At 40.3% G+C, this 12,604-nt stretch overlaps 2 protein-coding genes across 2 annotated transcripts; one reads left to right on the plus strand and one right to left on the minus strand.

Annotated features, from left to right (window-relative positions):
• Window positions 1-21: 21 nt before the first annotated feature.
• On the minus strand, window positions 22-3,939 carry si:ch73-335m24.2 (protein eva-1 homolog C). Its single transcript, XM_056439387.1, is given in 9 exon segments — window positions 22-407; window positions 1,246-1,326; window positions 1,413-1,484; window positions 1,562-1,705; window positions 1,924-2,076; window positions 2,531-2,654; window positions 2,748-2,953; window positions 3,845-3,915; window positions 3,917-3,939. Coding segments are annotated over 9 exon segments (1,260 nt in total).
• A 2,886-nt stretch (window positions 3,940-6,825) lies between these two features.
• Window positions 6,826-12,430, plus strand: clic2 (chloride intracellular channel 2). Its single transcript, XM_056439383.1, has 6 exons — window positions 6,826-6,990; window positions 8,698-8,807; window positions 9,393-9,518; window positions 9,626-9,726; window positions 10,834-11,015; window positions 11,799-12,430. Exons 1-6 carry the CDS (start codon window positions 6,937-6,939, stop codon window positions 11,958-11,960), a joined length of 735 nt encoding a protein of 244 aa, XP_056295358.1. The 5' UTR covers window positions 6,826-6,936; the 3' UTR covers window positions 11,961-12,430.
• Window positions 12,431-12,604: the final 174 nt, after the last annotated feature.

The raw sequence follows: 12,604 nt of genomic DNA on the forward strand, positions 1-12,604 counted from the left end.
TTAAAACAAATGTTACTTTTCTCAATTGTTGTAGGTTTTAATCTTATGAATGGCGTAAGGGCTGGAGTCTTGATGCGGCCAAATTTCTCTGTTGGGCAGATCCCTCGTCTGTTCCGCCTCTCTTTCAACCATCTCTACTGTCAAGTTGGAAGGACTGAGGATTTCTGTCGTGCGGTAGGATTGTGTGAGGCGACGGAAGGACGACGTGTCTGAGATGTCGTCGTCAAAGAGGTCCTCCATGAGCTCGTTGCGCTTTCTGTGACATGCTTTATACTCATCCTTCAGGTCAGAAACCAGATCTTTAACATCCTTCACTAGTGTGGACCGTATGCCGAACAGGCAGAGCAGGAACACCAGACCAGCACAGATGCCAGACACAAAGTACAGAGCAACTCGCTCTGGGAGATCTGGAAGAGATCGAGGCATTACAGGATCATGGATTAAACCAAATGTGGCACAAAACAGGAAATTCACAGCGGTTAAACATCTTGGCCATTTGAACCAATTTATTCCGTAAAATACTATACTAGTGTTCTTACAAGTCAACAAATTTATCACAAATTGCATTACTGCTTACAATTTAAGAAGAAATGCCCGATAGGTTTTTACATTATCAATGTACAAACTTCCATTTCCTTGCAGTACTGTGTGAGAATTAATGTGCAAAGGTTCAAAACTCAGTCAAAAAAGGAAATTGAATTAGGGGAAAGTTAAGAGCCTTTTATTCTTTCTCTTGTAATGTCTTTAAAAGCAAAGAATGTATTGAGAAATCCTCATGGATGTTGCAAGTGTGTCCATATTCATCTTAATTGTGTGTCAACAGCAGCTAGTCTTTATTAAAATGAATGTTCCCACAAGCACAGAGGAATACCGAATGTAAAAAGCAATCCAAGTATTCAGCTGTATTATTCTGTTTATGTAACCGTGACAAAATAATTGAAACCTCAGCAGCTTTTATGTATGAGCAAGTTAATTTTAATACACTGTAATAAATTGAAATGGAAATTCTGACTGAAATAAAAAGGAAGAAAAAATATCCATAAAAATAAAGAAACTATGGTTTGCTATGTAAAAGTATGCATGCAAATATTGTGGAAAATAATGGAACATATTTGTAAATGTTCAGTTTGTGTGCCATTTTTCTACAGTTTTATGGACCTAACATGCTAGAACAGCAGCATTGACCTTAAAATATGAGCTACAATAATAAGAAATCGAAACGGTTGTGGGCATCAGCGCACATACCCAATACTTTTTCAATGATCTCCAGAGAGTTGGTAAAGAGCACGTTTTGAGGCCTGTAGGTGGGGCCAGTGTACCATCCACCTGCAGGTGAGAGGGTCTGGGCTCAGACGCCAGTCAAAGTCTGCTGCATGCAACACAATCTGTGAATCTGTTCTGCTTACTCTCACCATGGGTGTAGTCTGAGATCATGAAAGGATCCGTTGACCCTCGACCCACATCTTCCAGAAGATACCGGGGCACTGAATAGAAAATGTAAGATTGTTACATAATGCATCAAACCATGTCACAAGCAGTTTGCATCCGGTTTGTCACTTACCACAAGTATAGGAGACTCGCAGGTGTTTCCTGGTGCCGGGAAAGCAGGGGTCCCCGAAGGTGTGAATATCGGCCACCAATGAGCAGGTTGCCCTGCTGTGACACCTGCGTGACACTTTCCTCAGAGCCGAAGACGACAAACACTCTGGAATATATTAAGGAAAGTCAAATTAATAAATGTAATGTGTTCATTGTAAGAAATTAGTCAAATGTTGCAACTTTAGGCTCTGGTTTCAAACACAACTTCTTAAACATACTAATAAATGAATAGGGCACACAAATTATTCTGTGCTGTGTCTATAGAACTGATGTTTTTTTCCATATTGTTGCCACTAGATGACTCTTAAGCGCCCTGTGTCAGACCCATGTCGGTGTGTGATCCAGGTTCCTGCGGGCAGTAAGGACTGCCATGCAGCAGGTGTCCAAACGTGGCCGAGTAGATCGCAAGGACCGTGTCGTTTTTACACATCAGCCTCAGGCGCTCATTTTCACACACCAGCCTCATCCGATGGTGCTCTGAAAAGCAGATAGCATGTCCACACGATTACAGAAAATAAACATTAAAGAATATATTAGTGTTTGGTTTCATTTGTTTTGTCAAAATTGTCAACAACTTGTAAGTCAAATAGTCCTAAAAGGGAAGAAACAATCACATCAGCGACTGAGCTTGTGTGTCAACAGATGCAACACATCATCATGACAACTGAGAAAACTCCATGCTGGTGAAAACTGTGTGATCTGGAGGAATTGAGTTGGGACTGTTTTGTCAAACTGCTATTTCACATAATTCACACTGAACTGCCACTAACGGTAGATATTCATATTTTGTATTTATTTTCCAGCACATGCAGAACACACAATTCTAGTTGCTTAATACTTTCAATTCAGCAAAATAAGTGATCTGACGGATATACTGGCATCCAGACCACCGTTAGTTGTCCACATGAGGAGATTGACCACAGCGACATACCTGGTCTGCACTTGTAGGAGACTAGAAGGTACTTGCTGGTGAGGGGACAGGGGTCCGGCCCAAACACTGGACTGAAAACAGGGATGTGACAAAACTGCCGATCCTGGCACTCTGACGCCACTTTCTGCAGGCAAAATGTGTGCGACTGCAGTGTGGGTCTTGACATCCTTACACCAAAACATCGATGTCACATTTGTCTCACTGTGGATTCATTTACCTCGATAGCAACTGGGGAAGTGCATTCTTTATCCTCCTCCCCAGTCGTGTTTGTGTTTGCAGAGGGACATAAATGCTGATTAGGGACACGTCGTCCATAGAAAGCTGAGAGGACGGCCACAGACGTCCTCGAGGGACACTCGATGGCGAGCGTGTCTCCTTCACATGCGTGAGCCGTGTGGTTCTTCAGGATGTTGTGCAGATAAACTGAAAGAAAACCATAACTTTTAAAGTTTGTTACAATACACAAGTGGAAGAATTAATGCTAAATGATGCTTATCAAAACAGAAGCTAATCTCAAACACAGTGGTTTGATGTGTTACTATCACCTTATTTTAATGAATAATTTCAGCAATAAAACAAGGGTGTTGGATTGGCTTTATTACTAACAGCTAACAGGGCAATTGTTTTCCTTCTTATCAAAGCAGAAATGACTTGTTTGCTCAGTTTTTATTACTAAATAATACAACATTTAGAAGCCCTTCATCAAACTCAATTAATACTTTTTAAAATCCTTGCAGTTTGGCCCTGGCTCTCGACTGGGTGGTGTCCCAGTCATGGGTGTAGCTCTCCACCACAATGTGTGGACTATGACAACACATACAAACATACAAGACAACAGAGCATGAAGTCTTCCCTCCCATGTGTGCGTCCCATCCCCGGCTCGCTGTGTTGTGTGTGTAAGGGAGGCAGTGTGACGCTTCAGGCAGCAAATGAGAGGCAGTACCAGGCACCCATTCACAATGAACTATTATTAGTCACCTCAGAGCCTGCAGCTACACAACAAATGGAAACCTCTGCTGATGTCAGATAGAAAGATAAACTGCTTACAATAGATTTGTCTGAGAAAAAAACATTTAACATAATTATTGTTGCAATAATTTCCTTATATTGTTGTCAAGAGTCAAAACAACTCAGCTCTAGTTTGTTTAATGCTTTTGAAGTATCTATTCTGTGAAGCTCTAAGTTCAGAGCCTCTTCAGCCGGATTCTGTTCTTTCAGCATGAGTAGCACTAACGAGTGACTTTGCAAAAATAACCGGTTAACATTCTGACTTTCTCCTAGAAAATAAATTATTGACATGAAAAAAACACTTACGAGACAAATCAAGAGCCGAATGTGCTTTGTGGATCTTCAGAGCCAAAATAAGAGAAAAGAACAAGCAGTAACTCCATGGCAGTGTCATTGTGCATATCCTGCATGACAGACCTCAGGGTTTTGTCGTAATGAGTTGGTGTGCGATTGACTGCCCTGGAGAGAGCGGTCTGTAGGTCAATGATGCCATTGTGTTTACAAGAAACAACCCCTTCCCATCCCACCCCACCACAACCCCCACCCGTGGCAATAAAAAAGAAAAACAGTCGACTGCAGATGACATCTAAGCTCCAACGTTGCTCTCTGCGCTCGGTGTGTGCATACTTGTAGATTCAATTCCGGGGAGAAGAGAGGCAATAGATGTCATGTGTACAGAATGAACAGTGTTACAGAGTTACAACACATTCAATGAATATGACAGACACACATAATAAGTATAGGTATGGACCATGATCCAGATAACCACGATCCATGGAACAGAAGGAGGTGAAGAGGAGGGGTATCAGCAGGGTCATAGCGGGAGGCAGGCTTACGGAGGCACGGTGAAGGAGGCAGGGCCAATGAGGCAGGGGCCAGGCCAGGGCCAGGGCCCGGCTGCAGCGGGGAGGAGTCAGGGTGCAGGGCCCAGTAGCCAGGACCGGCTCCAGTCTAATGGATCCTGTGAGGTGAGAAGGCACCCACTCTGAGAAAGATGTAGAATTAGTAATACTGAGCACTAATGTTGTTTGTTGAGGAATAATTACAGCACGTTTCATATTTCTGTGTATCGCCGTGTACAAGATCAAACTTGGAAGTTTTAATTTTTTAAGTCCTGTTCAAGCTAATTATCTTACCCTACTGCTAGTCTTCATGCTAAACTAGGCTAATCCCTTCATAGTTCGAACTTCATACTTGACTCACAGACAAGAGTGTGGTATTAATCTTTACATCTAAAACATGTTTTTTTCTTTATAGAAATGACGTTGAATGAAGTCACATTGAGTCCTAAAGTCCAGCAGATGCTTACTGGCGTGCGTGTGTGTGTGTGCGTGTGTGTGTGATGACTAAATCAAGACTCATACTCTTGGACTAGGTTGTCAACAGTGAGGGTCCTGTTTATGGAGATATGCCACTTGTTTCCAGGAGGTCATTTCCAGCTGCTGTGTGTCCAGTGGAGATATCTGTATCCCTTCATGAAGATTTTCCTATCTTTTTGTCTGCGGAAGAGGAAGTGAAAGGTCACTGACAAGTTTTTTTTGCAGAAACACTCAGGATATCTCTCTTGTTGAACGTCCTCTCTGTATATCCAGAATCAGTTGGCTCCAGTTTACTATAAACGCTGTGATTTCAGCCTCTGTTTCCTCTCTTACTCAACCCTGTGTGTGACCGCTGTTGTCATACCAACCAAACACTGACACCTAATCATTACAAAGTCATTCACCAGTGACTGTGACTTTATCGGCTATATAGCAACCAGTTGTGATGGTGAATCAAAATGTATATCTGAAAGGCACTGTAGTCATTTATCACGCACGCTCCAATAAACACTCCCTCCTTAGCAGAGGAGTGGATGAAATAATGGAGGCTGAGAATGCCACGTTTTAATCAGGTGCATAAGTAAGAGTGGCACTCCCACCTTACACTCCAGTAAAATTCCATTCACCTCCCATAGGGTGTGTCAATAAAGAGACTAATTATCCCTCCGTCTACTTGGAGGAGGGCTGGTACCACTGTGTGGAAAGGGAGATTAGCTTCCAGATATTTGAAAACTCTCAGGCCGTAACCTCCCTGATTTTGTAGATATTTAAAAGCAAAGAGGAGGATACACAAAAACTCTCTCTGCCACTGTTATATTTCCTGTGATGGTATAGTGCAATATCAAATCTCCAGGATTTGTTTTGAAATTCAACGTCATGGGTTTGTTTTTCTTGGCACAGAGCCACTGAAAACAAAGTACATGGAGATCCTTGTATCTTATTTTTTAAATTCCTAGTAATGCATTGCATAATTCTGCTCATGATGCTGCTCTTATTTCTTTCGGAAATTCGACACCACAGCATGCTGATTGTCATAAATCTTCCTTTTCCCTCTTTACTGTAAGTTATAGCATTTTAGAAGAAAACATACTGAGCTGAAGCCGAACTCCCGAACTCCAGAGCAAACCACCACATTCATTCGTTCTTTTAAAATTATTATTCATTTGTAATTACCACTTACAAAAATTGTTTATTTTCAGTTGAAAGAAAATATAAAATGCTTTTAACAGTCAAGCTAAATTATTGTTTTAATACTTTCACGTCTTACTTCATGCAAAACAATCAAAAGTAACCTTCACCTCTTTCGGTTTATGCCCACCTCGATGAGGGGATTCCCTTCCCATGATGCATTACCCAAAATACCCCTGAAATATCCCGTCTTTGTTTGAAAGACCCAACTTGACCTTTCTATGGGAGTAGACAACATTACATAATTAGCAGAATATACACATTACTCAGCGGAGGTAGGATATTCAAAACCTCCAAGAAATAATAATAATAATATAATATAAATAATTCAGACACGGCATTATAAAACATTCATTCGAAAACCAAATACAAGTTACTCTTGACATTTTACTTTTGATTTGCATTCCTGTAGCCAAAACCAACATGTTGTGCATTATTCAGTCAACCTGGTAAAAAGTTAGGCTATTTGCTGCCTTAAAATTAGATTGGGTCTATTTTCAGTTTCTCTCAGTGAGTGCTTTGTAATAAGTGCAGCCTTTCTGTGAAAAGTGTTGCTTATGATTATCATTGTTGGATTGTGTGTGGGCCCAAATGAATGATCTGAATGTGTGTTGTGAGTCACATGCCGTTATCAGTTCCTGTGTATTGCAATAAGCAGTGGAACCTATTTTAAGCTCTTAGATTCTGGCAGTGGGTTATATATGAGGGAGTACCCCGCCCATTTCTCTAGGTCCTCCCTCTCCCCCTGACTAGTGAAGTATGTTCAGAGAGATAGCCTTCAAGGAGCCCGGAGGTGTTACTTGGTCTCCTGACATCCACAGCCACAGAGACACTTGAAACCACAGGAGCACTTGTTGCTAAAAAAGTGAATTAAACTTTTTCTGGGACAACATGGCACTTCGACAGAACTCTGACAAGGAGCCAAGCATCGAGTTGTTCATTAAGGTCAGTCATTTCTTTTCAATTTCATTAAATACTTTGAAGGAGATTTTGACAGTCATGTGTGAGGGAAAGTCACTTCCACCTGATTTCACTGTCAAATGAACATATTGTGTTTGATTCAATTCCACAGGAAATATCTCTTAATGTATATGTCTTGTATCCTCTCATTTAGAGGGGACATAAACAAAGGGTTTGCTCCTCACATATCATGAGTATTGTAAAAGGGCAGCGATCTACAGATCAATCAACAGAGATCAATCATAGGGCAACTCTCTTTTTGATGGGTGCCTCTGAAGATACCTACCCCACAGATGTGTCTGTACCTCTGCTGAGGGTCACAGCACATTTTTTTACCACTGAACTCAGACAGTCAGCCTTATCATTGCACACACAGACGTAGCTGATGCAGGGGGACTGGCACCCAGCACGACCCGGCACACCCACTTTGCTGACGCACACATTCAGATATAGTCCTTGGGGGTGGCTTTAGCTCAGTGGGGTAAGAGGGCCGTCCAGCAACCGCAGGGTTGTGGGTTCGATCCCCGCTCTCCCCATTAGTTGCAAGTCGAAGTGCCCTTGAGCAAGGCACTGAACCCCCAGTTGCTTCCCGGGCGCTCACCCAGCAGCCACCACTCCTAATAACTAAGGATGGGTTAAATGCAGAGAACTAATTTCCCCTTGGGGATTAATAAAAGTGTATATTCTTCTTCTTATTCATGTGGAGGAGTAAACAAAAAGTATTTTTTCCTTATTTCTCACCTCATGATGTTAACATACAACAGGATGTCTTCATTCTGTCCATGTGTACATTGTGTTCTGGGATCTGTGCAAAGACAGTGTATCTTCTGATATATAAAACAAGGTCAAGTGACAGCGTATTAAGCTGTAGATAGTATGTTATGTACCTTTGTAGTTAAAGCACTCAACATACAGTCTCTTACAGGAAATGTTTTTTTTTTTTTTTTTTGAGAAGAGCAATAGTAATGCCATGTCTGCATATTAAATACAGCAGATGCTTAACTAAGTTGAGCATAACTACTGTAAACAAGGGGAAACAGCCTGGCTCTGTTCTAATATATAGAATAATTCATTAAAATGGTAAATCTCATTTGTTGAATCCATATAATAAATGACTATTTCTGGTAATATGGGGGTTGTCTGTAGGATGATATCTTCATCAGACGGAAACAAGACTCCAGAAAACGACTGTTGCCAGCCACGAGAAGGCCCGTGGCTTATCCTTTGTAAAAGAGCCAATTGTCATTTTCGCGTTGTTGTCGGATTAAACAAACAACATTGAACGTGTACTGTAGCTTTAGACATGGATTGTGCTATCTTTGGACAACTGTTTCCATTCGTAATGCTAAGCTGAGCAAAGCTGCTCTCTTTAGTCGTATTTAGCATAAAACAGTGAGAATGGTATCAATCTTCTCATCTAACTTCCTGCAAGAAATCTAATCATATCCCAAAATAGCCGACTATTCCTTTGACATCAAGATGGAGGAGACAGTCGGTTTTTTTTCTGCTACAACACAATTCCTGCTTTTCCCTCCGTGGAGAAAACTGCTCAGACACACCTTTCACTTCCAAAATCACTTGTTTATCAGCAGATAAGCCGATGAGAGAAACGGTGATCCCTTCATTGGCTAAAACAGGGCATGTGTGGCCCATATGGTCATAAAAATAAACATTACTTTCTGTATTTTTCAGGCTGGACATGATGGCGAGAACGTGGGGAACTGCCCCTTCTGTCAGAGGCTCTTCATGGTTCTATGGCTGAAAGGAGTCAAGTTTACAGTGACCACTGTTGATATGAGGAAGTAAGCTCCCCTCCTCTGGCAAAAACACTTCCTGAGCATCTGGTCTCAGGGACTTTCACACAGAACTCTATTAAGAAGCAAACAAGAGAGAAATTGAGAGTAGCCTAAACCCTTTCTGACTTATCAAAGGTGTGTTGCTCAGTCTGTCTGACGGAGGTTAGAGGGAGGAGTCCGTAAGACCCAGGTGTACAGAGAGCTCTGTGTCGCTGCCAAACAAACACCTTCTTTATTTGAGGCTTTATTGTGTGAATTTCTAAGTCATTACCGGTGAGCAAATAAGATCAGGAAACTTTGAAAGGATGTTGATAATTGAATGATTCAGAACGCACACGCACAACAGGCCTTTTTAAACCTCTGACCACTCCCAGCGTTGTGTGTTTTCATCATTAAACCACCAGCCAAGTTAGGATCATCAATCCACAGGGCAGCATTTGGTTCTGACAGCCTCGATAACCAACGTGCTCTCGGTTTTGACGCACTTAATAACAGTCTGATTGAATGAACTGTATGAATGCATCTCATAAGTCCGATGTCTCCACATCCGTCCCCACCTCTCCTCCATCTTTTGACGTCCTCTCTCTCCAGGAAGCCAGCTGAGCTCAAAGACCTGGCCCCCGGGACCAACCCTCCTTTCCTCCTCTACAACGGCACCCTCAAAACAGACTTCATCAAAATTGAAGAGTTTCTTGAACAAACACTGGCCCCTCCCAGGTATTGTCACTCTTAATCATGACACAAATATGAATCAGGTGCTGGCTTATTCATGTTAAAGAAGTTGACTCCCAGGTTTCTCCTCTTCCCCCCTCCCCCCCCCGCAGGTATCCTCATCTCAGCCCGCTCAACAAAGAGTCCTTTGACGTGGGTGCTGACATTTTTGCAAAGTTCTCTTCTTTCATCAAAAACAGCACCAACAACACCTGTAAGTTGGATACTGTTGTGATTCATTACATTATGTTATTCTTACATAATGGCTGTGCGATAAAAAAAGCTTGGAAAATAGATTGATTAATTTTTAATGTGTTATCGTTGGACTATTCACCAGTGGAAAGTAACTGAGTGAATACTTAGAGCTGTACTCCAGTACAATTTGGAAGTAGTTTTATTTCCAGTTTATGCTATTTTATACTTAGACTTCACTAACTTTCAGAGAGAAATAAATAAATGTTTACTTGCAAATATGTGAGTGATAGTAAAAGATAAAACTGTATGGGTTTATTCTGCATAATGAGTATTTTAATTGTACTTCTCAAATTAAATTGTGGAAGTGATACTTTTACTCAAATAAAATATGCAATTCAATCCAATTCAGTTTATTTTATACAGGCCAAAATCACAAATTACAAATGTGCTCAAAGGGCTTTACAGTCAGTACACATACGACATCCCTGTCCCAGGACCTCACATCGGATCAGGAACAATTCCCAAGAAATATAATAAACCCTTTCACATGGAAAAAAGGGAAGAAACCTTCAGGAGAGCAACAGAGGAGGATCCCTCTCCAGGATGGACAGAATCAAAAGATGTCATGTGAACAGAAGGAAGCATTACAGAGTTACTGTAAATAAACACATTCAATGAGTATGACAGAGTGTATGAATAGTTGGTAGGAGGCATGGTCCACGATCCAGACCTCCATGATCCATCCAAATAAATGCTCATAATGCAGAAAATAGCTCTGTATAGTATTATCTATGTATTGGATTATTGTACTTTTATTTGTGAGACATGATGCAGCATTTCATGTTGTATCTGGTTGAGGTCAAGTTGATTTGGATTTAAATTTGGTTTGGTTAGATACAAATGACTTTAAAGTCAACATACATTTTGTATCCGATAACTTTGTAAGGATGTTCAATACATGTAATGGAGTAAATGTATAAAGTAGCATAACATGGAAACACTCATGTAAAGTACAGGTACCTCAACAATGTAGTTAAATACTTCAGTAAAAGCCCTTTTACCTTACGATTCACCACACAGTTACAGAAAATCGACTCACCACGTCTCTGTGTCTCTGACCCTTCAGTCCACGAGAAAAACCTGCTGCGGGAGTTCAAGCGCTTGGACAACTACCTGAAGTCACCCCTTCCTGAGGAGGTCGACCACAACTCCAGAGAAACCATCACCATCTCTAAGAGGAGGTTTCTGGATGGAGACCGCCTCACCTTAGCTGACTGCAACCTGCTGCCGAAGCTGCATGTCATCAGGGTGAGATTTCATTGTGGGGTCATTTATGGTATAGTACAGTTTATTTTGTTGTTTCATTGCTTTTTAATTGTCTCTAAGTGGTGGAATGTAACTAAATACTCAATTACTCTCCTCCGGTAACATTTTTTAATTATATTTATAATATATTTCACTACATTTCAGAGGGAATTATTGCACTTTTTTACTCCACAAGTAATTCATTTGATAGCTATAGTCTTCATATTTTGATTATACATAAAACATATAATATTCTTATAAAATACAATGCATTGTTAAATATTTAATCAAACTGGACTAAACTACTAAACTGTATAAAGTAGTTAAAACTAGCTTTACCTCAACCAGCGAGAACAATTAAATGCTGCTAATAAATTGGTGCATCTGCATTACAAATATTCTAATGTGATTTATCATAATACGTCAGTCACAAGGGCCAGCTTTTGATACTAAAATATGTTGCTGATAACATTTACATGTTTTTACTTTCAGGAGTATTTTTACAGTTTATTTGAGTATTTCAATGACGTATAAATTTACTCCACAGCGTTGAAAAAAAATATTGTATTTTAATCCACTACATTTATAAGATAGTTAAAGTTACTTCACCGATTGGGATTTTAGAAACCTGTAATGACCATCACATCTGATGCATTATAGTTAAATATAGTAAACCGTATAACAAGGATTCATTTTACATTGTTGTACTTTTTCTTGAGTAGAGGATCTGAGTACTTCTTTGATCTTTAGGGATATGTTTGATCTTACTTTTAATTTGAATTCTAGGTTGCTGCCAAGAAGTACTGCGACTTTGACATTCCCGCAGAGTTCACAGGTGTGTGGGGTTACCTTCAAAACGCCGACCAGAGAGAAGAGTTCAAACAGACGTGTCCAGCCAACATTGAAATCGAGAAAACGTACTTTAACGCGGCCAACAAGAGGAAATAAAACCTTTTGGATTGTCTGTAATTATTGTCCTGTTTTCACTCAGTGTAACTGTGCATGTAAAGATGGTGATCTGCAGAAGGTGCTGCAACCTACAAGAATAAACTGTGCCAATGAATCAGACACAATTCCCCCTGAAGAAACCTTCACCTGTTGTTGCAGTAAGACTTTGTGACATGGTGAGGCACAATGTTTTATTGGTTGTATGTATTGAATGTTTATTCTGAGTCACTCACAGACAGATGGTACCTTCATGCCACGTTGAAAAGGCCACATGTGTAATTTATGTTTTTGTTTATCGTGTAAATAGATATTTTTCCAGGCTTTTTATGATCGAAACACCCTCCTTATATGATTGCTTGTGTGTGAGCAACAGCTGCAGAAACCTAATGTTTAATTTCTCTACAAACACACTTCTGTATCTGATATGATTCAATCATCTCTGTCATAATAATAAAGAATATAAAATTAAATTTTTTGAATTGACCTTGATTTGTGTGGACTTATAACACTTATCTTACAGTAAATATTATTTACCTTAAAATATCACAACCAAAAGCAAGTCACATAAATGGCTTTACTGATATTCAAGTTTATTTTCAGCCACAAAAATATATCTGTTGATCTGGTATAGACGGTGAATATAC

The sequence above is a fragment of the Pseudoliparis swirei genome, chromosome 19 (assembly GCF_029220125.1).
Source record: "Pseudoliparis swirei isolate HS2019 ecotype Mariana Trench chromosome 19, NWPU_hadal_v1, whole genome shotgun sequence".
Taxonomy (NCBI): domain Eukaryota; kingdom Metazoa; phylum Chordata; class Actinopteri; order Perciformes; family Liparidae; genus Pseudoliparis; species Pseudoliparis swirei.

Coding starts and splice junctions, on each gene's coding strand:
- clic2 (XM_056439383.1), top strand. CDS start 6,937: ATGGCACTTCGACAGAACTCTGACAAGGAGCCAAGCATCGAGTTGTTC. Junction 9,519..9,625: donor CAAACACTGGCCCCTCCCAG/GTATTGTCACTC, acceptor CCCCCCCCGCAG/GTATCCTCATCTCAGCCCGC. Junction 9,727..10,833: donor AAACAGCACCAACAACACCT/GTAAGTTGGATA, acceptor CTGACCCTTCAG/TCCACGAGAAAAACCTGCTG.